Genomic DNA, 27,767 nt, shown 5'->3' on the forward strand with positions numbered 1-27,767 from the left:
CATTGTATAATATACTATTGTACCGATACGCTGCTAATAAATCACACCCTGCTACATCGTAGACTTCATTATCATCATCCTCGACCCACACATCGAACACCACAGTAGTGACCCAATAGAAGTTATTATTGTGCTTTATTAAAAAATAATCCTTAAAATACTGAGTTTTTAAATGGATTATTTCATTATTTTGTATAAATTTAAATTGCTATAATATAATGTATATAACAATTAATAGTGTAATTTTATTTTATTACTAAATTAAGATTAAATAATAATTTGTGGGTGTAAAAGTTCTAAGGTTAAAAAATTGTAAAAATGATACTATATTATTATCATAACTCTGTTTGTTAGAATATATTGTTTTTTTTTTAATTAACATGTTTTTTTTTATGAAAAATAAATAATTGTTCAATAATACCATCTAAATAAATCTTTTATTAACCATATTTACATAAAGAAACATCTCAAAAAAGAGAACAGTTTGTTTGACAAAGTTCATATAGCCAATAGAGCCTTTTCAAACAAATTATTGATATTAATTCAGTACGACAAGGTTCTAATTACAATGTATTATAGGTACAAGTTATTTCCTAATAAACTGCTTTGAATTATAAAAAAATATGCTTAAACAAGTAAAATATCTATAAACAAAAAATCACTAATAGCACTTTTTTTCTTTTTATATTCAAAATATGGCCATTCGAAATTTCAAACGCTCGTAGCTCAAAACATGGTCAAGTGCAAATAGAACCTTTTCACAGTAAGGTAACGAATTCTGCCTTCGTCTAAACGTTTGAAAATTTCAGATTTTCTCAATACACCTCAATCAGAAATACGTCCATTTGTCCCAACGTCAACATAAATAAATTCATAATTAGCATTTGCAATCGCCATCAAAACAATGCTGTGGAAATGTTTGTAATTATAAAAATGGGAGCCGGTGCCTGCAGGTGGCTCGATTGCAATGTTTTCCCATCAATTGCGCCCAGGCAATTTAGAAATTGCCATTTACTATAAAAATTTTCTGCAATCGTCTCCATTTCTTCGTGCGTATCTGGGAACTTCAACAAAAATTTACAGATAAAATATAAGCCTTCAAAATCCACGTGGTCGACTACTCCAAGGTCGAATATCAATACAGCGCCGGAACCCTCATCGTTCAAACGAAAAAAATCGAATGATAGCGCCCACAAAGTGTTAGAATTAATCACCGACAATCTAAGCAAGACTGAAGATGAGTTTGATGTTTTTGGAAAAATGATGGCAATGAAATAGCGAACGATGTCACAGGGACAAAGATTGCTGACCGAGAAGCTGATGCATGAAGTTGCCTTTATAGTACAAACTGACAAAATATCGCAGCAACTACTGTTGATTCTCAACAAGTTTATCGTAAGTATATTTTATTTAGCAAAAATGTACAAAAGCCGGTATAATAAATTAATGTTTTTGTGTGCATATAAATATCTTGCAATGTTTTGTTTTTTATGCCTATAAACCTTAAGGCTTAAGCGATACAACAAATATTTGAGCTATGTTAGCATACCCAGTGACGTCCTGTGGAGGTAGGCAGATAGAGCATCGCTTGGGGGCGGCAGTTTTCCGATGGGCGGCAATTCGAGGAGAATCATTTGGAATACATAGAAATAGCTACCTAAACTGAATAATAACGAAATTATCTTTCCATTAAAAAAATTCAGCTCACTGGTTTTGTCGGGTTCGCGATGTCTAGTTTACTTCCGTTGCCCTTCAATGTCCTTGGTGACCAGAAACAACACGTGCAGATTATCGAATAATTACAGTCTGATATTTTGTTAGTGCTTAATGTATCTATACAACACGTTTCTTAGATATTGGACTCATGAAAGGATGATAAAAATACCTACTGTATAAAAACATGGGGCAGCATTTTGGCGCTGTCTAGGGGCGGCATTTGATCTAGGGACGTCACTGACCATACCTATATTATTATGTAGCATCATGCCTATTTAGAAATCAAATCCATGCTTGCTTTTCGAAGAATATGACTAGTAGTACAATACATCCAACAGGAATAATTAAGTAGCTTGCTTACAGCCTATATGGAGAGTCCTGGCTAGGTACAGAATTTTGATTGTGTATTGAATATTTAGCATGTCGACGATGGCCTTATTTGTGACTCAATATATAGGATGACCGAACAAAATAGAACAAAACAAAACAGAACAGCCAGGGGAAAAATGAAATATTAATTTTTGTGGATCTATTTTATAAATATTTAATATTAAAAAAAAAAAAAAAAATAAGTGAAATCATCAAGGTATAATACTCGTAATATATACTTTCATTTTTTTTACAATACCGTTATTTTAAAATAATGCATTTTTTTATATACCTATGTTTTAATTGCTTAATAGTAGCTAATGCGATGTCACTTTAAGAGCTACGACAATGACATAATCTGCACGTGTATAATATTTAATAGCTTTGAAAGCATTCCCACGTACCTTCCATTTGGTCGTTCAAGAACTCAAAATTCTTATAGTACCACAGTTTGGGTCCATACAGTGCGTCTCCTAACTTTATTCCTCTCCTTTCTATAACAAGACTTGAATGTCTGAATTTTCTTTTTGACATCGTCGAACCTTGCCTGCGGCCGTACCTTTGTTAGTATTTCCAAAAGATCCGCATATGCCATTGACTTGGCATCGCGACTTTTATAAAGTGGGCTGGTCGTTTTCCATAATGACGGGTTGTCTTGAAAACAATTTATGAAGTACCTATTCTAAAAAACTTTTTGAGTGTACCTGTAGATCAACCATTTACTAAGTCCACATTTAGTCACTTCATCACCCAATTCCTCTTCAACTTTTAAATACTTACTGGTTTGACACCGACAAGACGACTTCAGTGCGCTAGTACTTTCATTACAAAATGGCGGCCATTTTCATACCGATTTGAGGGCCGACGACGCATGCCCTGTGATCAATTCGTGAGACGTACGGAAACGTCCTGAGTCCTATTGTTTGCGATAGTCCGAACACTTCGAATAACAGTAAAATAATGATGGCGCCGTCGTCCGACGGCATAGAAAATGTGACGGTAAAGCGTGGTGAACGTACAAATTTCAGCGGCTCGGCGATTAAAATATCAAACATGTTTGAAATCCAACAAGCCTGATCTGCGCATTAAAAAGTCCGCAGGGGTGCTCCACGTGAAAATAATGTCCGAAGACTGTAAATCGTTTGACTTGCGTGCCAATGGAGCGCCGGTTATATACAATTTCAACAAATGACAACGCGTACAAAATTTGTTTCCGAAATACTCCAATACCAATCTCTTTGGAAATACTATATTTTTATTAATAAAATTCTTAGACCGCTTATTATACTCGTAATTCAGTGGGGAAAAGATGTTAACACTGCTAGCGAAAGAGGCAATTAGTCTATGGGCAAAAGCATAGACAAATAATTGGAAGAGAGTTCGTGTCACGATAAACACAAGGTTACGACATAAATCCTTCAATAAGCAGAATGGACGTGAAACACGAACCTAGTGCAAAAGACCAAAATTGGTTTTATGTGCCGATAGAAGATAAAAACATGCCGGAGCTTCTTACTTCTATAAAACAGGAGAACCCTGACAATGATAGTCGCAGTTTTGAGGTTAGTTCTTGACAAGGCGTGTTTATTGATTTCTAGTTTATTTTATCTCACATTAAACGTGAATAATCTCATTTCGGTACTAATAATCTTTTATTGTTTCCAATAAACGCGTTTGTATATTATTTAAAGATGAATGATGAAACCTTTACTTGTGGTACCTATCAATAAAATGCAATCCAACTGGGCACCTACTTATTTTATTATTTGACACTACAACAGGTCATGACGCCATATGACAGTAGTGACATATTAATATAACTGAGCTTGCCGACTCAAGTAGAAAGCCGATACATTCACAACAACTGGTCTTACTTTTTCCGCCCTTCCCGTTGTTGTCTAAGGATGACCTGTCATTGCCTGTCATTGTTCTATAGAGTGCTCATATAGACGCGTCTGTCGTGTTCACACAAGGGATGGTTTGATTTCGATAGATGAGTTACATCATAAATAATACACTAGCATTAACACACCTTCTACAAGTGTAATGCAAGGTCAATGCTACATATTTTTTGGCAATCGATATTACCACCGGTTTTTATGTGAAAGACTAGTCAGACTTTGACAGCCGATGAATAACAGCAATGTATACTATTTATAAATAACACTGATAGTTAATATATTTGCTTTAAGACTTCTTTATAATTAAATTTGAAACGAGAAAGGGCGAATCAATATGTCAAGCAATCTGGGATCTGATTTTGACAGCTGAACAGTGGACCACTCGTTGCTTGTGCAAAAAGATGTGCTCAGGCTTTATTTATCTAAAGATGGCGCTAGTCAGTCACAATAAAACAGTTCCTTTGTATACCAGCCTAAAACATTTGGTTATATTACTGTATTGAATCACGTTTATCGATGGTTATGTTGGCGACATTCGGTTTCATCGAAACGCAAAGAATGAAATGATTTCGAACCATGCGCCCACCTATGCGTAGGTAATGCGAATAGGTTCCAGTAGCGAAGAGTGGAGGTAAGCTCTTAAGATCTGCCATAAATAGTGCATATTAAACTTTGTTCGCTGTACGTATTTTGTCTTTATTTAACCAAGACTATAATTTAAAGATGGTGTTGGTAAGTTTTTAAAAGTCAATCAAACACTGCTTAAGCCAAACCATTATAGTAGAGGTATATTTTCGGCGATTTGACAAAACTGTGCACACTTTTTTCTTTTCGTGGGATTAAGAATACAAATCAGACATTTTGTTGGTTCATTTTTTAAGTTCATTAATCTCTGCCTAAACCAAATAGATAAAAAAAATATTATTATATCTTTAAAATATGCAGAGTTATGCATGATTTAATTGCATAATCTTTGGTTTAAGGGTTTAATTGATTTTTACAAATTAATTTTCACCATCTGTAAATTGTATTCTTACTTCAATAAAAACAAATACGCGTGACTAACAAAGTGCACTATTTATGGCGGATCTTAACTGCCAACTTCCACACTTCACCATTGCATTAATAATATAAATGTAGAAAGGGTAGGTTTTCGATGCGAGCATGTATGGGGTTTATACAATGTGTCCTGCGATTGGACTGTTAGAAGGGAACGACAATGGCATTTTATTTTGGGCATACATTATAATTTACTTTGTGTTTATTTTGCAGATATGTGAAACGGACCCTGTCAATATAAAATCTGAGAGTTTTGAGCGGTTTAACATCAAAGACGAGTTTTCAATGAAGTCGACCAAGTGTGCATATACTCAACCTAGTTGTTCTTATTCCGAGCAAGCATCGGATAATCAGGTACTTACATTTGATATTGTATTATTGTATGTCTAATTTTAATCAACTATTTCTTTTATTCAAAGAATAATTCACAAGGTTTTAAGAATGTACCATTCTAATTATTGAACATACATAATTTTGAAAACAGTCATGAGAAAATATAGCCAATAGAAAAAACCTTTTTTTTATATAGTCAGTGCCACGTGCATTACCACTATGCTACGACTGCCATGCTTAAGTGTGACAAATTTTAACTATTGGCCTTATTAATACCTGCTCATAAACGCTCTCCTAATTGAGTTACGGTAGACGATCGATTATTGTATTCTAAATTAAAGTATTTATTACTAGACCAAACCATAATAGTTTAGGTATGCTATAGGTAATTCGACAAGAATAGTGCACACTTTTTTAGTCATACTGATTTCTGAATTAAGAATATAATATGGTGTCGTTAGTTTTTTTTAAATTTATTAACCCCTGCCTAAACCAAACCAAAATCAATAAAAAATATTCTTTTATCCATATAATTTATCTAAACTTATGTATGGTTTAATGGCATAATTTTATATATTTTATAGATGTATTTTTGACTATTTTCTATTACGACGTGATTTACGCAGGGTTTAATTTAATTTTTAAAACTAACAAACACTATCTACACATTGTTGTCTTAGTTCAATACGAATACGTAATTTTGAAAAACACTTTCTGAGAAAATATATTATAACCAATAAAAAAAATCTTTTTTGAAAAAAGTAAACAACCCCGGCAGGGTATCGAACCCTGCATCTCCTGGGCTTACGCCCCATCCGTGCATTACCTCTATGCTACGCAGTGACATACTAATTGCGACAAATTTTAACTATTGGCGACTTTTAATACCCATTCATCAGCGCCCTTCTAAATTAAGCTACTTTGGCAATCAATTTTTGTTTATTAAATCAAAGAAGATACCTATTACTTCAATTACTAACCGACGTCGTGGATTTCTCCAATATTTTTTTATGATGTAGGTAACTTACTTGTACTTGCTAATAATTATTTATAATTAACTTTTCTATTGGTTATAATATATTTTCTCAGAAAGAGTTTTTCAAAATTATGTATGTTTAATAATTAGAATGGTACATTCTTAAATCTTGTGAATTATTCGTTGAATAAAAGAAATAGTTAATTATAATACAAATACGTTTGACTGATAAAGTGTAGTGTTCTATATATGTCGGATCTTAACAGGCTAGCTCCATCGTTCACCACTGATTTATATGTTATATACCTATACATACATGTCTATTTAAAAGTAGCAATACTAAATATTTTTTCTGTACCATCCCATTTATTCATCCTGACGCCATCTAAAGACCTCGATATGCATAATATTTCAATACCATATTTTGTGTGAAAATTCAATTAAATTATGTCTTTTTTAGGTAATCTCTGCTACTAGTACCCTAATGGTTGACGTTATCAATTTAGAAACATCATGGTGTTTATCGAAAGAGCAAGAACTCACTGACACCATCGATGAGCAGGACATCAAAGAAGATGTAGACAAATACAAAGAATCTTTTACTATGTTAAGTGGCAGTATTCAAAGTGATGACAATAAATCAAACGTGATAAACCTGGAATTAGTACCCGTTGCAAAAATGCAAACAGCTCATTACAATGAAAAACTGTATCAATCCACAGAATGCAATTCCTTACGTAGACAATCCTTAAATAAAAACAATATGACTCAGTCTGGGAAAAAGCCATTAAAATGTGATGTATGCAATTACTCATGTAAAAAATTTAGTAACATGAAAAGCCACAAAATGATTCATACTGGTGAAAAGCTACGAAAATGTGATAAATGTAATTATTCATGTATACATTCCAGTGCTATGAAATATCACAAAATGATGCATAATGGTGAACGACCGTTCAAATGTGATTCATGTGATTTTACATGTATAACTTCTGGTAACTTGAAAAAACATACAATGACTCATTCTGGTGAGAAGCCATTTAAATGTGAGGAGTGTAATTTCTCATGTATACGGTCTTCTGGGTTGAAGTTGCACAAACGTATCCATGCTGGAGAAAAACAATTAAAATGCGATGAATGCAATTTCACATGCAATTGGTCTAGTTCTTTGAAATTCCACAAAATGATTCATTCTGGTGAAAAGCAATTTAAATGTGATGAATGCGATTACTCTTGTATACAATCTCGCCATATGAAATCACACAAAATGACCCATTCGGGTGAAAAGCCGTTTAAATGTGACGAATGTAGCTTCGCTTCTTCCCTATCGACTAGGTTAAAATTACATAAAATGACTCATTCTGAAAAAAAACCTTTTAAATGTGACCAATGTGAGTACTCTTGCATTCGATCTAGCAGCATGAAATTACACAAAATGAACCATTCTGGTGAAAAGCCATTTATCTGTAATGAATGCAATTACTCTTGTAAACGATCCGCCGACATGAAAAGACACAAAACAACTCATTCTCGTGATATAACTTAGTAATTTATTTTATGAATAATATTACTTTCATAATATACAATCTGCTACCATAAAACTTCACAAAATAAGTCACTTTTGAGTATTTCTATACGTCATAGTATTTCATCAGTTATTGAGAAATTAGATTTTAAGATGCTATAACTGTGGTTCATTCTATTTTTCATAAACTCAGATAATTAGGTAGATTGTTTTCATACAACAATAATTAACCATAATATTGATGCCAATTCCGTGAACCGTAATAATAAAACACGTCATCGTTCTTATTTTACTTACCTGTCAGCCACCTTTTTTCCAAATCAATGCAATTAGCATACCTACTAAAATTTGTCTCATTATCTCATATCTACGTATAAAGTCGTGAAATAAAAAAATAATTGCGCTGACTGTCTCGCCGATCTCATTCTTCAAGAGTAAGCGAGACGCGATGTTGTCATTTTATAGTACTGTTTGACAGAGAGTGAAAATCGTTCGTATTTTTACCGGCAGGTTCGCCACTATCGTTCAGAAGCTTTCGAACTGCTTTGATTCATGAATACAATCTTGCAGCTTGTAAACACGATGTAACTCATTACAATGTTTCTTTTGTGTAATGCCACAATTAATAGCCACTAAAAATATACAATTTATCAAATATAAGTAGTGATAACACCCAATCCGGCTGGTTAGTGCGTGATGGTGCTCTGGAGCCCTTCATCTTCGGGTTGGAGTATATGAAGGAGAAGGGGAGGCCGCTTGCAGAGACTCAGAACACAGTTGTTTTTCAGTTAAAGCGAAGAAATCACGGAATTTGAAATTTAATATCTCTGCGCAGAATTGGATAAAATTTTTTATTAGTGAAACAATACAATTAAGGGTACATTTGTATAGGGTAAATATTTAATTAAGTATCTTAAAAATTTGATTGATCATTACTAAGAGCCCTATGCAGAATCCAAGATTTTGATCCTAAGGATAAGTTGCCGAAAAGCATGACTTAACTATAGACTATACTGAGTATAGAGTTGAGGAATCCTTAACCATAGACTACTTTTGTTATGAACACGCCCCCTTCTGTATTACCATTTACCACTGACATCTGCTGTCAAAATAAATATTATATAATAAAATTCATTTAACAATGTATCTCAATATGGATATTGATAGTGTTAATTCGTTTGGCATGTACTTGCAGAATATTATTTTACTTTTATACGCCAGCCCGCAAAAATACAAGATGCCAGATGATAGAATGACACTTGACGCTAGTGTTACCATGTTAAAAAAATATCTTGTCCCTGTGGAATCACGTATAATTACTTATAACGGAAACATAAGAGTATTATAATTAAATATTAATATGTATATATAGTATTGCATTTATAAAATGCAGTTGTCATGCTTTAACAATTATAAAATAATTTACCTAAACTATAGAAAAGAGAATTTTTAAATATGGTACTATTTTCAATAGAAGGACAATGTTTCTGCATAGTGTTTTCTGCTAAGGAAACTTTAGTTATGACAAATGTTTCTGCATTCCGCTCTTAGGCTACATATTATTGTGTGTGTGTGAAGGCGTTTAATTTTTTTTTATTAACCTGGTCTTCAGATCAATGAAATCAATTGGACACATTACTACAGTAATGTCATTAATATACGTATTTGTTTGATAATTTTATTGTTTGCTACGAATTAAATCCGAAACTTGTATTATTGGACTAAACATGCTGCCCGCTTGAGGGAGCGCAAACCCTAGCGGTTTGGGGGTGTTTTTCTACTGCCAAATATTTACAAAATATAATAAATGTCTCGTGGTAATCGAAGCGGGGGTAGGTTTCTAGAATCATCTATTATTTCGTCTCGGCAGATATTTCCGTTTGCAATAATTGTTATCTCTTGATCCACCTCGGCGGAGTATGAGTGCTGTAACGATATTTATCCACCTTAAATTATAAATACGTTACGTAACGCTGGCAACCCCGGGCGGTTAAAATTATATGCCACTGCTTCGTTGCAAGCCTGAGAAATATAAAACGATTACTTTGGTACGATTGCGTCGTGAACACGCAGAGTGATCGATGACGCGGATCGAGAGGGGAGTTCAACAACGGAACTCGCCGCAGAAGGTCGTCTCGAATGAAGATTCTTCACGCTCGTCGTTCGGACCGATTCGAGAACGGCAAATGGCGGTATTTTAACAGTATCATATTTTTACATTATGGACTAACTTCTTTTGTTTTCTTTATTTAATACCCCACAGAATTTATATCTAGGGTATAGGCCTAGCTATTTGTTCGTTATTTCTGTTTCACTTCTACGTGTTTTGACTGACCATGTGTTTTGCTTAACTTTTATTTTAATAAACCTTTTGATTATGGACATGGTTCCTAGCACAAACATTCTTTTATTTTTAAAAAATGCCTGATTAATCCCATTGCGTTATCGCCCAGTAGAATTAAATCAGGCATGGCGCTCTAATCTATTACTTGTTACATTACCATGTGCATGAGTGGAACTGTTGACAGGCAGCGTTCACAATCCGCTCTCACGACCCGTCATTATATTATGTTTTCTATAAAGATCATGGGCTCTACTTTATTTACTCTAGCAAACCGTTATTCATGGGGAATTTATGGTTATATTCTATTTTATCACGAGGCTGTGATTTCTCACATACATTCGTTACATTATACACTAAAACTCTTAATCGTTACAGTGGCCTTATTACCATTTGTTATATTTAACCTCCATGACAGTGCGGATATATCTGTTCAAAGAAAACGTTTTTACAAAGCATCACTATCAAAGTCAAAGGCTACTATCGGCGGCTATCGAGAGTAGTTTATCATATTTATTTATTAAAAAGGTTAATTGTTACAAAAAGTGCTATATTTAAAGAGCATCTCTCTTGGCTGTTAACTTTTAGAGCAAGATACACAGCTTAGACGGTTAACTTATAACAATAATAATTATAATACTCAATACATAAATTTGACAAACTACCCATGATAGCTGGATACATATTATGTCATTTCAAAATGTATTTTGTCCACATGTTTCGCATCAAATCAAGTTTATTGTCCATACTTATTTAATTAATATTTCCTAAATAACCATAAAATTCATCTTTTTGTTTTATTCTCATCTTTCATACTCTCTCGGATTGCATTAATATATATATATAAATTCTTTTATATTACCTACCTGAAAAATGAGATATCAGTTTTCCACTTTTTCTTAAGAACGAGTAAAAGTGGTTAAAATTCTATTGGGTAAGTTGTTCCACATTTTGGCTTGCCATTTTAGGGGTATTGAAAAGCACACCCAACCATTTTAGCGGGTTTTGAAATTTACCCTAATTTTTGATCATACGTATTGTCGGTTCTTGGCGTTTTTTAAAGTTCAATCTTTGGCCATCATACAGGTTATTAAAATATCCATCTAAATACATATTATCTAACTGCAAATTTTCGAAAACCGTTTTAGTGGCTTTTGAAACTAGGCGCTTCAGTTCTGTTGTCCGCTCAGTTAATGTTTCCGTGTTGGTCCGTTTAGTTTTGAGACGGCGGTGTATTTAGACGATCCTAGTTGTCCGTTCAGTCGAGGTTTCACTTGCCCTGGAGGGTGATTCACGAATGAAGCAGTATGACCGGTTGCACAACGTAAGCGCAAACCTACTTCAACGAAGTACCGTAAAACCCCCTAACTTCGCCAAGTGTCCCTAACTTCACCTAAATCAATTAAACACTAAAAACTCATGTTTTTACTATCGCACCACTTTAAGCCACTAAGGCGATTTTAAAGATAATATTTCTCCTGTCACCACACAATTTTCAAACCGCCATTATTTTCGCCGTGTTTGTGTTAGTACCGTTTTTTCGAGTCCGGTTTGAAGAGATTTTTTCGGAATACCTCTGAACTTTTGCTGATTTCTACGAATCTTGTAGAGATAGGTTCTTCATATTTTTACTATAATATAGTGATATAGTCTGCTTGCCAAATGTAACGTGCGATTTCCGATATTTATAATAAAACATCAATTATTTGAGTATGCAATGTCAGGCTATGTTTTGTGAACTACTTGTTCCTACACTTCCCCTGGCTTTAGGGTTGTCACAAAAAAACGATTTTCTTGAAATAAATGTGTTTTTTTTATTTTAATTGTTTTTAGACTAAAAACTATTCATCACTTTGAATCACCAGTTAACAATTTTTCTCATATTTCCTTTATTAAAAATTTACTATGTAAATCAACACATAAAAATGATACTATAATGCTTTGGGTTTTGGCAGCCCTAGCGTAAATTGGTAGGTTGTATGAAACAGTCATTGAAGTGATTCCTATCTTCGCCAACGTAGATATTTCTTTAAAATATGTCAAATTGTCTCTAGCATAAGACCTGAATTTGCTTAAGGCTATTTTTTAATAGATTTCGTGAGTATCCATAGACAATATTTTTTTAGTGTACCTACTAAAACACATTAGACGAAGTTAGGGAATCGTGCCGTAACTTCGTCTATATAAAAAATAGTGATTTATTGTATTATTTAGTATGAAAAGGGTATTACTTCAATATAAATAAAATTAAATACTATCATTGTGCATCACATAAGATCTATACGAATTCATATTGGTGGATATTTTGGTGGCAAAACGACTTTCTGTTAAAAAACCGGGTGAAGTTAGGGGGTTTTACGGTATATTAAAAGTCGACCGGTAGTGTCAAGTACAGTATGCAATTTAAGTATACACGCTTTGCCGGTAGAGGCGCCAGCAACTCTCCGTTTGACATATTATTAAACGTCAAAAATTCGTACGTAGTGAACAGGCTGTTATTCTATTTTTTTCTATCTTTTACATAACTATTACCGCTGAAAGTATTAGTTTGTATTTAAATTCTCATATAAATATTTATTGTGATTTTTTAATACAGAAACACACATTTTTGCTTGCAAAATACAACGGAAATTCCGTGTTGTAATATTGTTATATTGGAGACGTAACTAGCTTGTTTAAAGATTAATTGGCTACGTACTTCAACAATGAATGATTTAATCATGCAACGTTAACGGTAAGTACTGATTTAATATGAAGTCATTACCAAAATGGATAAAAATGTTGTTTAATTTCCATGACATTCACAAACGTTCCGTTTTGGCATGTTTACTTTCTATCTAACTCTAACGCATGGACATGAGGTATAAGCATGCTGAATGCTTTCTCACTCGCACGTATCCATTTCGTTCGAAGCTCTATACACACAATATCTCCTGTAAAACTAAAAATTTTACATGCTTCAGTTTAAAGCGGTGTTTTTCACTGCTTCATTCGTGAATTGCCCTTCAGGTCAGCTCGTTGCGGTTTATATTTACGTATTTTTTGTCCACTAAAAATGAATATTATTTTATAATTAGGTACTTTCTAAACATATTAGTTGGTGTAATGCAGTACCAATATTTAAAGAAATTATAATATTTCAATCCAAATAAGAAAAGTAGTACCTATTAAAAATATGGCAACCTACCTACTAATTTTAGTAAGTCAATTTAACTGGCAACTCTTTACATTATTGATTAGGGTTGCTGTCGTCAACGTTCACTCAGTAACACATAAATCGCGATTCACCTAATTAAATCACAGGTATCGTTATTCTACTTTTCAATCGATATTTTGCATGCAAATGTAAAATATGCAAAACACTCACTGAATTGATGAGAGCCCACGGTGGCTGGGTGGCTTAAGCATCGGCTAATGACGTGGTCCCAGGTTCGAATCCTGGGTTTACCAAATTACCGATATATTTTTTTCAATTTGTGTTTGGAGTCAGGGTATGGACCTAATAGGATGAGCAAATGGCTAACATTCTCGTTAAAACAAATATCTAAAGAGGACATAATATTATTATATTCGCATTATTCGTTAAAAATAAATAAAGATATCGGACATTGACATAAAAAAGAGGACTTGTCCAGGTAAAAGAGGACCTCTGGGAACCCTTAATAATATGACCAAGCAGGTTGTGGATCTTCATAACTGATTTTCCGTACTGTGTATTGTTAAGAATTAATTCAGGGCGCTTAACAAAGAATATGTACCACCTTTTTTTATAGGTACTTATATTGTATGCGATGGAGATTGTATTAGTCGGTAAGTGCAACATATTATATTATCATTTTATATGGTTGAGGTTCGATTCCGTCCCAAAAGCATCAACGCTGATCAATACGGTTTTGGCGAGTGTTGTTGTAGAGAGACGAGACCGCTGTGATTGGGGATGGACCAAGAGGTGTAGATGGAGAGTCGTCAGGAGGAGAAGTCGAGATTTGATATATTAGATATTATATTTGTATATTATATTATTTTATAGTACCTATTCAATATATTTGAATAACTGGGGAGGTAAAACAAATCCCTGACGAAGTCCCTTCTCGGTTCGGATACAGTGTGGCATTTGTTATATTATGTATAACTAATAGGTTTTTGATGAGACAGGTAAGGCGTGCTGGAACTCCCATTTCCAGAAATACATTCCACAATATAGTACAGTTCCATCTTACACCGTCGAATACCTACCTTCTAAAATAATTATTGAAGCATAGATTATTGAGGTACCTACCTATCAAACTCGCCGCATTTCAGTAAACAGTCGGTAACATCTAAATTCAAGGGATAGTCTGAGAATTTGTTGCAAAACTAGCCTTTGAGTGCCTATGTACATGTACCGGCAAATTTTTGTAGGTCTACAATACATTTGGATTTAATTGTCATAATTAGTAGGGAGGAATACTCAAAAAAGGCATAATAAAAATATAAATAATTATTACAAGATAAAAAGATGGCAACACTGACTGAGATTCACAATTCCCTCTATTTCGTCGCCGGCCTTCAGCGTAGCTATGGGAAATGAGTCACTTAATGAGGACTCCGACCGAATAGGTTAATTACGGATAGTGATTTGTTCGGACAGATTAGGTCAATTGTGTCTTTTGTCGCTGTAATAAAATGTATAGTACTAGCGCGTACGAATTACGGAATCTCGTCGCCACCCCCCCCCCCCAATCTATCAAAAATTACGCGCCCGAATTCCGATAATCACCGGAACCCGAAGGGGTCAGCCCAGCCAAAGTGCAATGGAAGAGCCTCGCCCTAGGGCTAAGGAACCGCATTAAAACCACGGTACCCCCTGCGTCGGGTGAACAAGTACACTCGCTCATCCCGAACGCCCATATCTTGAGCTGTTTGAATAACTTATTGCCATGCGTTGACATTGCACGTGCGATTTCAGAATATTGAGTGACACACGACATCTAGCAATGATTTTAAAAACTAAATAATTTTTGAAACTAGATGAATAAAAAAACAATAAGTATATTATTATGTAATTAATACAAATTAACAAAATTGTCAGTCTCTATTTTTTCCAGATAAATAAGTTTCAATGCAATAGTATGAATATACTTATTAATATGCCCACCACCGTAGAATTAAATTAGCAATAGACAATATTATACCACAAACCTGTACAAGGTACCTATTTAACTTGATTCCATACAGTCGTATTCGTATAATACAGAATAAAAGTTTATAATTTTGCATAGATTTAAATATCTATTATTATATTTAATATATATTTAATATAAGTTATTTTTTCTTGTGAATTTTGATTATTGCAATGTGCGATTAATTCCCACCCATATTTATTATGTCTTATAAAAATCTAACACCAGGTGTAATATAATATTATGACGTATTCTTAATTTGACGAAAACAAATGAATATGACTAAAAAAGTGTGCACTATTGTTGTTGGATCGCTAATAGCATATTAAGGTGACGCATCAGTGAAACGCCAAATAATGTTCAACTGTACGCGCGACGAAAATTTGTACTTGCTTCGCATTCCTTGAGAGAACGTGGATTCGGACGCACGTCACTTTGCTGGGTGATGGCGACGGGCCAATTAATTCTAAAATCGTGTAAAGATGACTAAAAACTTTACCCATTTACTTTAAAAAGCAAACATGTCAATGAATATATTATTATTGATACTAATAGAATAATAAACAGAACATAAAATGGACGTATGTTGGATTTATATGAGAAATAATATTTCGTTTGACAGGCGTCATTTTCACCCGCGACCCGCAATCCGCACATCGCCTAGCAACGATCTTTTTAGACCGTGCCTCAACTAATGCATGGCCTTAAACTATTATGGTTTGATTTGGCAGGGCTTAATTAAATTTTAAAACTTAACCAGCACGATCTGCATATTGTATTCGCAGTTCAATAAAAACAAATAAAGTATAACTGACAAAGTTTAGTGTACACTATTTATGTCGAATCTTAATAGCCTACCTCCACCCCTCGCCACTATTACGTATTAGTTAGCATTATTAACAAACGTGTAAGTAAGTATATTTGCTGCATTTATATAGGTACGTACCCAATTTCCAATAAAATCTATTTAGAAAATGGCAGATCCAAATTATCATACTTGTAACGTTGTAACCATACCTACCCAAAGACCAATGCCTTATGGCTTACGCATTGGTTAACTGCTAATTATTAATTAATTGAATAAATATATAACAATAGACTACCGTAGAATTAAATTAACGATAGAAAATATATTACAAGCCTCAGATAAATATTATTTATTTTGATTACCTACCTTCGTATGTTACAGATTAAAAGTTCATAATTTTGCGTAGATCTTAAATACCTACTTAGATATTATTTCTGTAGATTGCAAATTAACTTACAGATTATAACTACATATTGAAATGTGTGGAAACATGTATAAAAAAAAAATCCGTTATACCCACACAGATTGTGGATAATATTTTCTTTAGCAAGATTTGTTTGAACTATAACAAGTGTGTTGGACTTCTAATACTTTTATTAATGGTCAAATCATACTTTACTACTACATTATTATAAAAGGGTTACGACACCGTTGTGTTATTGTTACATTCGTTACTGGTAGTAGCTAGTTATAAAATAATTAATGTGCTTGTTGTTATACCTATTTAATATTGTACATAATTAAATTGAATTAATTTTATTTTTTATAAAACTTAATAAAAAGTAATTGTCCAAGTTATAGATAATCTACGAGTAGGTACATACTACATTCTAATTTTATTCAATTACACCAAATTTATAATAAAAATCTATCAAAAAAGGCAGATCCAATCTGTCATACTACTCATACTTGTAAATTAGATCCTACAAACTTATTTTTTATTCGAAAAACCGTTGGCAATGTATGCACGTACGTTTCTTCCTATACTGCGCGCGCACTCTCGCGAATCTCGTTCGCCTCGAACGACATATTCCGTTCGCCGGGCAGCGTATCCTTCGCACCCACGTTTCTTCCTATACTGCGCGCGCACTCTCGCGTATCTCGTTCGCCCCGAACGACATAATCCGTTCGCCGGGCAGCGTATCCTTCGCACCCACGTTTCTTCCTATACTGCGCGTGCACTCTCGCGTATCTCGTTCGCCCCGAACGACATAATCCGTTCGCCGGGCAGCGTATCCTTCGCACCCACGTTTCTTCCTATACTGCGCGCGCACTCTCGCGTACCTCGTTCGCCCCGAACGACATAATCCGTTCGCCGGGCAGCGTATCCTTCGCACCCACGTTTCTTCCTATACTGCGCGCGCACTCTCGCGTAACTCGTTCGCCCCGAACGACATAATCCGTTCGCCGGGCAGCGTATCCTTCGCACCCACGTTTCTTCCTATACTGCGCGTGCACTCTCGCGAATCTCGTTCGCCTCGAACGACATAAGCGCCACGTGACTCGGGACCGATTTGTTCGCTGGCTAAAGATTAGTTTTAAAAGATACGTTCGTTCGAGAACGACGCATGTCTACTTCAGCGTTTATGGTCGTGCTGTTGCTCTTGAATCTAGAAGTCGTGCCAGACGGTCGAAGTTCTAATGTCTATGGTGGAAGCCGAATTATATCACGTATTTAGACACTGAAGCGACGACCGAGTTTGTGAGGTTATTTGACAGATTTTGATATTAACTACTGCATAAAATGGAAGTTAAAACCGAAAAAATGGATGAAGACGTATTGCCTGACGAAACGGCGGAGGTGATCGGCGACGGTGCATACCGATGGATTGACACAAATTACTTCAACAGCAAAGGTCGATTTGACGTTTCGGTCAAACAGGAAAATATCGATGACGACAGCAAAAATATCCCCTTAAAAGAGGTAAGTTGATTCCCAATTAGTTCAGGGTATTCATAATTTTGTTTAAAAGTCCGCAATCAATTTCTAAACGAAAGAAACCACGACTATTTTTCAAGGTTACCAACAATTGCTGGACCATATGGTTTTAACATCGGAAGTAACAAAAAGGTTTATAGAGTGAAGTTTCCTTTCAATTTACGAAGTCGTAGGTAATGTAAAAATGAAATGAATCAACAATACAATGCAGTTCCACCATGAATTGACAGTTAAAACAATACAAGAAAAGAAAATAAAGTTTAAAAAAATATTCAAATATAGTCAAGTGACAGTGCATCGTACTAACAGTATAAACCATAGGTCGTCAATTTAATAGGTATTATTTTTGTAGTTTGTACATATGCAGTTCACCATACTTCTTCGTGAGCCGTTATTATTTAAAAGTTTTCGCATATTATTTAATCAAATGTCATGTTGTTCGTTGAAAATTTCACCGTAAAGTGTATTTTTTTTTAAAAATATTAATAACCATGCCCTCGCTTTTTCGTACAAGGTGGTTGGGTGGGTTAGTCGCATCGATGTGGGGCCAATTAGGTTCCTCCATTCCACCTTCCTTCCTTCCTTCATTCGGTTCCACCGTAGAGTGTATTATACATGTGCATAAACAGTGATGTTCCAATTAGATTCAGTAGCTACTATTTTTATGAGATGTCTTTATTGGTTTTAAATAAGTAATTTAATTTTAAAACGACATTAATATAATATGCGGTATGATTGTTATTCCAATTAGTTACCTACCTATCTTCTTCTGTCTTTCCTTTATATTCCGATGGTTTTATTACGTATTTTTAAGTGTTTTATTTAGACATGAATCTTATATGTTAACTGAAATAGCATTATTTACTGCAATGTTGAAAATAAATAATATTATATATCTGGACCTTGGTAAAATAAATGCCTATGTTAATATGTCATGGTTTCTAGTACAACCGATTGTTTAATGCCTTTCCAACTACCTAATTGATTTTTTTGTTTTTTTTTAATAGGTAAAGGTACGAGTAAATTATATGGGAAATACTAAAAAATAAAACAATAAAGAACTTTGAACAATTAACTTAGTATTAGAAAATTTTGACATATTATGCACTTCTTTTACCAAGATCCAGATTAAGTTATAATTCCTTGTGTTATATCTATCTCATGTAAGTATTTAGGAGTAAGTAGCGATCAGTTAATATGTATGTTTTGTTGTCAAAACAAAACAATATAAAGAAAACGAAGTCAGCATTACTTCAATCATAACTAGATCAGTATGGTCTGTTATGACAGTGTATAGGTAGATGTCACGTGACCATATGACGTTCCGTTTCCATTGTGCGATACAAGCTTCGAGAATTGATGGTAATATAACCTTTATTGTAAAGGCGTATTAGTGTCATGACTCATTGCGTTAGAAACAGATTCTCGGGTACTTACGACTTCTCGGAGATTAGACGCAAGTGAGCGCAGCGCATCACAGGCGCATCACACACCAATGGTTTCTGTCATTCAATTATTGCATTGAATAAACATTCACCAATATCTTAAAATGGCATTTTATAAATGCCATTTTAAGCCAGACCGCTTGCAAGCAGAATGCTCATTTGAGCGTAGGATACCGATATTAAAATATGAATTTCGCCATCCGGCAGACCCGACACAAAGTGAGTGTCATTTTATTTTCTAGATGCTTCGTCCATATTAATGTCATTGTTTGCGACAGAGTTTTTAAAAATTACTTTTGCCTAAAGCTTTTCATAATTGCCCACTTGTTTGATGGTTTTCATTTCGACAGTATGATATTGTGACCTTTTGAACATAAATTGATAAAATTCGTGAGGTAATGTAAAACCTGATCATTCCGGGATGATTTAACACAGTTTTTAGGTTATAATCTCCGTTACAAAATATAAATAAAATGAAAATAAATTCTTGGTCTGACATGATATAGGTACCGTCAAACCCCCTAACTTCCCCGGTTTTTTAACAAAAAGTAAAATCTAACTCTTTGCATAGAAAATATGGCTAGATTTTGGGATAATACGACCAAAAGCGGCTTCTTGTTCGCGTATGGTTACTTACTAATAATATGTATTGATTATTAATCTATAATATACATAATTTAAGTAAACTCCTATGGTGTAAATGTCTAACATATTAATATGAACATATCACGATATATAAATGCCGAATAATGCTTACCAACACTTTGACAATTTGCCATTAGTCTATGGATGTCAGAATTGGTTTGAAGTTTCATGTCAAACCATTTTTCATGATCCGAGAACGGTTTGATTTTCAATGTTACATTGAACCAAACGTCAAATCTCAAACCATTTCAGGTGTATTTTCTCACTGACGCGCCCATTCGATTGTGAAGACTCGACACTGGATGGTAATGGATGCGAAACTTTCCATTGTTTTTGTGGTTTTTTATAATGTCATAAATGTTTTCATTGATTTATGTTTGTGTTTTATTTCTTGACAGACCGACGTGGATTTTAAAGCACCTGATATGTTTAAGAGACAATCCGCACAGTTTGGTGAAATTGAAGTTCACGAACAAGACATTAAAACGGAAATAGCGTTTGGTTCTGCAAAAGAAGTCCGCCTAAAAATAAATAGAGCTTTATTTTATGATATAAATTTTGTTTGTGACGTGTGTTATATGTTTTTTTCATCTGTGGACATTTTGAAGTACCATAAACGTATACACGATAAGTCGACGTTCGCCAATGATTCACAAGTACACAATATATTCATACATTTTCATTTGATTGTTGTTGGTATATAATGTATCGTATACTGACTTCTTCTGATACGTATATGTATAATATACAAACAAATATTTTTATTTGTAATACACAAAACTGTGAAAATATTCTAATACTGATGTCTTTGTTTTTATTGTATTCCGACGTAAATGGAAAATATTCTTCTCCTATCTACAAAACTCTTTATTTTCAGAAGAGTGAAAATTGTCTCATTACTATAAAGTCAGAGAATGATCAAGAAGAAGTCATCATCAAAGAGGAATTTGTTGTCAGCGCAATCCGCAAAATCAATATTGAAAATCCTCAACCTGGTTCCTCGGATCCGAAGTACAGGACATTAGATCAGGTACGTTCGATTAAAATTTTGATTTTTGCCCCGTTAAAACTTTTAAATATTGTAAATAATAACACATGCTCTATTCATCATTTTGTTTTCTATTCGAAAGATACCTACTGTCCAACAAGATTTCCTTGGCTAGGTACGTGTTAAAACTGTGAACTAACAAGCTCCTTCCATTTTTAACCGCACTTCGTTTGATGCACCTTCCGATTAGCGACGAGTTGTCCACGTTTTAAAACTGTGATCTACTAAGACTCATCCTATTTAGTTGACGACAGTGACTTCTGGCTTGTGCCTAAATCTTTTTGATGGACAATACATGGCGTAAACATTTGAAAATGGTTTCGGGCATGTGCTCACCGCAGCTGTGGCCGGTCAATTTCTACCACTTTTTGCTGCCTTTCTTCTACCACAGCTGGCCGTATATGACAAATAACACACTAAACACACACGAACAATGTTGGCCTCCAATGGGTCAATTGTTGCATGTTTATTAGCACGAATCCCAAAAGGAAATTGTCCAGAGATTTCAAAAAACTAGGTTTTCTAATCATTTAAGTGTCATTCCATACGCGGCAGTTTTTCTAATTAACAAACACATTAAGCAAAAATGAGCAACATCAATGAAGGCAAATTGCGTGAATCGACGACTGATTTTCAAATTAAATTTTGATAATTTTGTAGCGTTAAAGCGTGACTATTAACGATGGTTTTCACACAAGGTACCGAGATATCCCGGGACCTGGTGACTAGCTCGGGATGTTGGTGGGCCCGGGATTTCTCAAATTTAAACTAAATTGGTATCTGTTTCATGGTAGGGTTAAATGAAACTCGTTGTATTATGTTTGGTTAATATTTTTAGATTACACGTGTTAGTTAGTTACACTTCCAATGTTTTATGCACTAATTTTAGTTTTGTTATTAATAATTAATCGTTCACAATTATGGCCTTTCACTCCGTATCCCATTTTTTTCACTTCCGTGTTCGATTTTTACTTGTTTTACTCCGAGTCGTGAGGGCCAGTGTTTTTCGTTTTTTTTAATGGCGACCCTCTACTCTCTTCTTTCTCTCGACAGTCTTGCCATCCTTCCCTTACATACTCCTTATTATTAAATTCCTTTGGCTTTCGTCTCTTTTATTCGGCAAATCACATTCTTCTCTGACATACTATTATTATAATTACATTGATACAATTCTTACGTGCTAAGTACATATTAAACATTTTGACAGTTAATCAAGGAATAATGGACGTACGTACGCCCATTGTTGACTAGGAGGTCAGGTGACATGGTTATACCTATTAATTAATTTAATCTATCGGGAGAGACCCAATAATCATGGGTATGACAGTACCTATACAAATCATAAATGTCAAATGGTGAGCGCATTGTCAGAGATCGGTTTAACAGTGAACCCTATCGTAAGTTCTGTAAATGCAAAAAAACACCCTTCATTTACAACAATAACTGTCAAAACACATAGTGAGTATCTATATAACATTGGGGACACAATTGTATTTTAATTTTCTTGTATTGAATATACCAACCCTTTTTGTAGGTTTCTACCCAGCAATGTTTTACAGTACGTCATAGTAATCCACTGGAGATTGCTAAAAAGGATACAGTTGATAATACCTTGGTCAACAATGAAAGAGCCAATGCCACACGAAGAATCAAAAATATGATGATACAGCATTCAGAGATAACTATAGATGAAATGAACATCAAAGCAGAGATCCAATTATATTTACCAAAGGTGGTTCGAATTATGTTGAGAAGAGTTACATATTTCCCTCGTAACTTTATTTGCAAGGATTGTTGTGGAGTGTTTGAATCGGTACATCATCTAAAGAGTCACTACAATTCATGCAACAAGTGTCAGCATCAGCTTAAGTCAGATAAGGATACTGGTAAGAAACTAGATGAATGCAATATTCGCTCAATTGAAATGTCGCAATGTGGTAGGCGCACGGTTTGTACGGGTGAAAAACCACATCATTGCGATGTATGTTTAAAAAAATTCACAATAATTAGTTATCTCAAACAACATAAAATGACGCACACTGGTGAAAAAATACATCAATGCGATGTATGTTTCAAAAATTTCAGGAAAATTAGTCATCTCAAACAACATAAAATGATACACACTGGTGAAAAACCACATCAATGCGATGTATGTTTAATTAAATTCTCACGACCTAGTTATCTGCAAAAACATCAAAAAACACATACTGGCGAAAAACCACATCAATGCGATGTATGTTTCAAAAAATTCACAATAATTAGTAATCTCAAACAACATAAAATGACGCACAATGTAGAAAAACCACATCAGTGCGATGTATGTTTCAAAAAATTTAAAATATTCGGTCATCTTAAAAAACATAAAATGACACACACTAGTGAAAAACCACATCAATGCAATGTATGTTTCAAAAAATTCACAAAAATTAGTTATCTCAAAAAACATAAAATGACACACAATAGTGAAAAACCACATCAATGCGATGTATATTTCGAAAAATTCACAATAATTAGTTATCTCAAACAACATAAAATGACGCACACTGGTGAAAAAACACATCAATGCGAGATATGTTTCAAAAATTTCAGTAAAATTGGTCATCTCAAACGACATACAATGATACACACTGGTGAAAAACCACATCAATGCGATGTATGCTTTAAAAAATTCAGACAATTAAGTACTCTCAAAACACATAAAATGACACACTAGTGAAAAACTACATCAATGTGATTTATGTTTTAAAAAATTCCTAAAAAATAGTTCTCTCAAAATACATAAAATAACACATACTGGAGAAAAACTGAATAAATGTATGTTTTAAATAATTCACATTGATTAGTGATCTAAAAAGACTTCAAATGACACATTCTGGTGTAAAACCACATCGATGCGATGTGTGTTTTAAAAAAATCTCGTATTTCAAATACCTGTATAAATTAAAAACAGTAAAATTGATTTAATTTTATTTTAAAATGGTAAATATTAAAATAAAATGTAGGTAGATTTAATTGGTACACAATTATTTAATCTGGTGAAGGGAGACAGTATATAAATAAAAATAAGTTTGCTAAAGCTTTTCTGGGAAAATTACTATTTATGCAGTGTGTTGATTAAACATGAAATGTCGTTTAGTTATAAAAGAAAATGCCATTAATTCATGAATGCAAGTGATAAGCTAATTATGTTAATTTTGATTTTCTCATAGCGCAGTTTTTTAATAATAGTGATCATTCACCCCAATTGCAAATGTAATGTATATGTTACGCCGAATGTGCGAAATTGACTATTACATGAAATGGGCAAAATTTTGACTAATCTAATATGGCTCGTTGCCTTATTCATGAATTAGGTAAATTATCTGCAGAGTGCGTGAATTCGCCAGGGTATGAAATTCAAACTGTTTACATGACAGTAGAAAAGGTAAATTTAATACGGATGGGTTTAACAGTTATAGTTGGACATAATATAATAATATTATTATTATTAGGTTAGGTTAGGTTTTGTAATTCTGTTTTCAACTGAATGTCCATTTTGAAGTTAGCTAACAAGTGTCAACAAACTATCACAAACAAACAATTGATCAAATCGCGAAAATACCTTTTAATAAAATTCTTCCGTTATCATATTGTAGTGTAAGATTTTTTTGGGCATAGTAAATGAATATGAACGTCATTTTAGTTATTGATTGGTATATTTTTATATAATCAATGACATTTGACACATTTGGTTAGTGTGGTTTAGTTGCAAAAAACACCACCGTAGCGCTACTATCTAATTTGCCCATGCGTGAACTTACTGCCGAATTCATGCACTTGGCCGATATTTTGCCTAATTCATGAATAAGGCAACGGGCTTGCATTTTTCATGATTTAGGCAAAATTTTTCCCATTTCATGTAATAGTCAATTTCGCACATTCGGCGTACCTAACATATGTACGCTTAACACGGCTTTTATGAAAAGTGGAAAGAGGGAATGAAAAAAAATGTATTATTTATTAAATACTTATACAGATAATTTTCCTAACGTCAATAAAACAGTAGTTTAACCATGAATTTGGCAAAGATGCCAAAAATGAATTTTAATGATCAACTGTTATATTGAGTTTCTAGGTCGAAAATAGGTGCAGGAAAAATAGAAAAAAAATGTTTTTAATAAGAATTACAAATATTATGCGAATATATCGTCACTTTTCTGGCAGAAGACACTAATTCGAAAAAATTACATATTGAGTTATATCAAAATGTTCCTTATTTCAAAATTTACCGTCTGGAAACCTTCTTAATAAATAAACAGTCTTTATTCTATAGGGTATCCATGGAATTAAGCAAAACCGAATCGTTTATGACGGTCTTACCTTACGCCGGAACCGTTTATTGCCGTAATAAAACTTGTCGAGTGTTCACCCACTTGTCTGCGAATTTGTATATACGGGTGCCGCCGTGTTCCATAATGCTCCATTCAAATAATGGTGTTTGTACATGCACTTCTATTTGAAACAAGTATTCCTTATATTAAAACAGAAAAATATTTTTTCTCTATGGTCAGTTTTTGATGTCTATGGGCACTTAACTGTCAAATAAATGATAATTTTTCACATTTTGCCGCTAGATATCCCTAGTGGTCCATATATTTTGAACTCGCTATTACATTATTTACTTTCATATTATTTCTTTTATTTTTCGAAATCCTTTTTATTTATATCAACTCGAGATTCAATATTGTGACCATGCCTAAAATAAAATTTGATATAAATAAAAAGGATTTCGAGTTATACACATTTATATATTTTTTAAAATCGATGTTTTTTAAAATATATATAAACAATATTAAAACGATGAATTAGTCAAAAATCTACATCACATGAAATCTAAAACTTAATAAACTAAATTTTAATAATAAATATGGCCATAAAATATAATGCAATAATAAAATTTGACCCTGCAACGAATTCACATTTTATTACATTTTTTTACAATTGTAAGTTTATCTTTAAGTTTAAAAAAAAATAAAAAATCTTTTTTATGTTTTCGGATACATATTTATTAAATAATAGAGTTGAAACTGTAAATTATCAAAAAAAAACTCAAATTCGAAGCTTCGTATTTTTCCGTTAGGTGCCTCTTTTCGCCTCTGATAGTATAAGCATCCCCCTTAATACTACATCATGGCCGGATAATCCGAATGCCGAATAAACGTTATTGAATAAATAATCATTACAATATAAACAAATGAAAGGAAATGGTTTTCGTGATAGTATACCTACCTATCATATAATTATTATGCATAAATCGATTCCAGCATAATAATGTGAATTGAGTTGTTAAAAATATTATATTATATTTATTTAATTTTCATGAATCTGCGTCTGGTGTGTATTTACTAACGAGACTCTTAAATTCGAATGCGTCGCCGCTTTTACGAAATTTGCGGCATTGTAGATTTATTAGCTTCATCTACGAAAGCAAAGTTTAGTAGGTACCTATAAATAAAGCATTCATGATTGAATAAAATGAAGAACCAATTATAGGATCAATTGTAAAATAGATAATACCATAAGACAATAATCAAAATAATTCACTGAATCATAATGAAATACGGAAGAAAACAAGTACCTAGGTATGACAATTATCAACAAACGCGGGCAGTCAGTTGCAATCTGTCAAAAATCGACTCTGCCGAATTTAGCAATCGGTTCGCTAAACTTATGGTAGAGAGGCATTAGGTGTTCGGGTTCGGCGAGATGCTTATGTACAAAATTTTCATGAACGCAATTATACGTTTTGCACGCCATCTGGCGTAAAATCGCATTCGAAAATATTGGATGAAAGGGGTGTTAAAGTCATCCTTATTACGATTACTTAATAAACTCACATGATAGACCATTTCAAACATTTTAACAGCTTCAAAGTCAAATTACTCTAAATAAGTATTCTCCAGTTAGTGTGTTCTGCCAGAACAGAGACGATATGAAGTATATAATCAATTATTTTGAATAAATTACTACAAAACAATATCTTTGCTTTCTTGTACCAAAACAATAGTCTGATACTATTAGGTACACCCACGGTGGCCGCGCGGCATAAGCGTTGGACTACAAAGCCATGGGTTCCAGGTTCGAATCCTGGGTCTGGCAAGTATACATATTGTTTTCCAATTTGTGTGTGTCAGGGTATGGACCTAATAGGTTGAGCAAGTGGCTGACATCCATTTCTCGTAAAAAAAACAAAATCTCTCAATACAAACCTCCACTCTGTGGAGGCCCATATGATCCTATCAGTATCGGACATGGTCGAAGAAGATTAGGTACATGTTTTGCAATACACTGGTATTTTTTTGCCAAAATTTAAAACATCCTATAACATATCTAGTGGGTATAAAGTGGCCAAAATTGTATACTCTATGGGACTTGTAGGCCTATCTGATCTTAAAATAGCCTTTTCCCTCAAGTTTTGTAGACCTGCCCAACAATCTAAAATCAGAAAACTTTGTTAAACA

At 33.7% G+C, this 27,767-nt stretch overlaps 2 protein-coding genes across 3 annotated transcripts in view; one reads left to right on the forward strand and one right to left on the reverse strand.

Moving 5' to 3' along the window:
* LOC147077025 (uncharacterized) overlaps positions 1-27,767 on the reverse strand; it is a 208,717-nt gene that overhangs the window by 118,369 nt on the left and 62,581 nt on the right. The window lies entirely within an intron of this gene.
* LOC147077027 (uncharacterized) lies at positions 3,470-27,705 on the forward strand. The gene is made up of 7 exons (XM_085941613.1): positions 3,470-3,647; positions 5,259-5,399; positions 6,815-7,886; positions 17,942-18,114; positions 21,097-21,249; positions 22,802-23,584; positions 27,685-27,705. Exons 1-7 carry the CDS (start codon positions 3,516-3,518, stop codon positions 27,703-27,705), a joined length of 2,475 nt encoding a protein of 824 aa, XP_085797739.1. The 5' UTR covers positions 3,470-3,515.

Source organism: Rhyacophila brunnea, unplaced genomic scaffold (assembly GCF_057557595.1).
Source record: "Rhyacophila brunnea isolate RB1 unplaced genomic scaffold, BYU_Rbru_1.0 scaffold_13, whole genome shotgun sequence".
NCBI classification, from domain to species: Eukaryota; Metazoa; Arthropoda; class Insecta; order Trichoptera; family Rhyacophilidae; genus Rhyacophila; species Rhyacophila brunnea.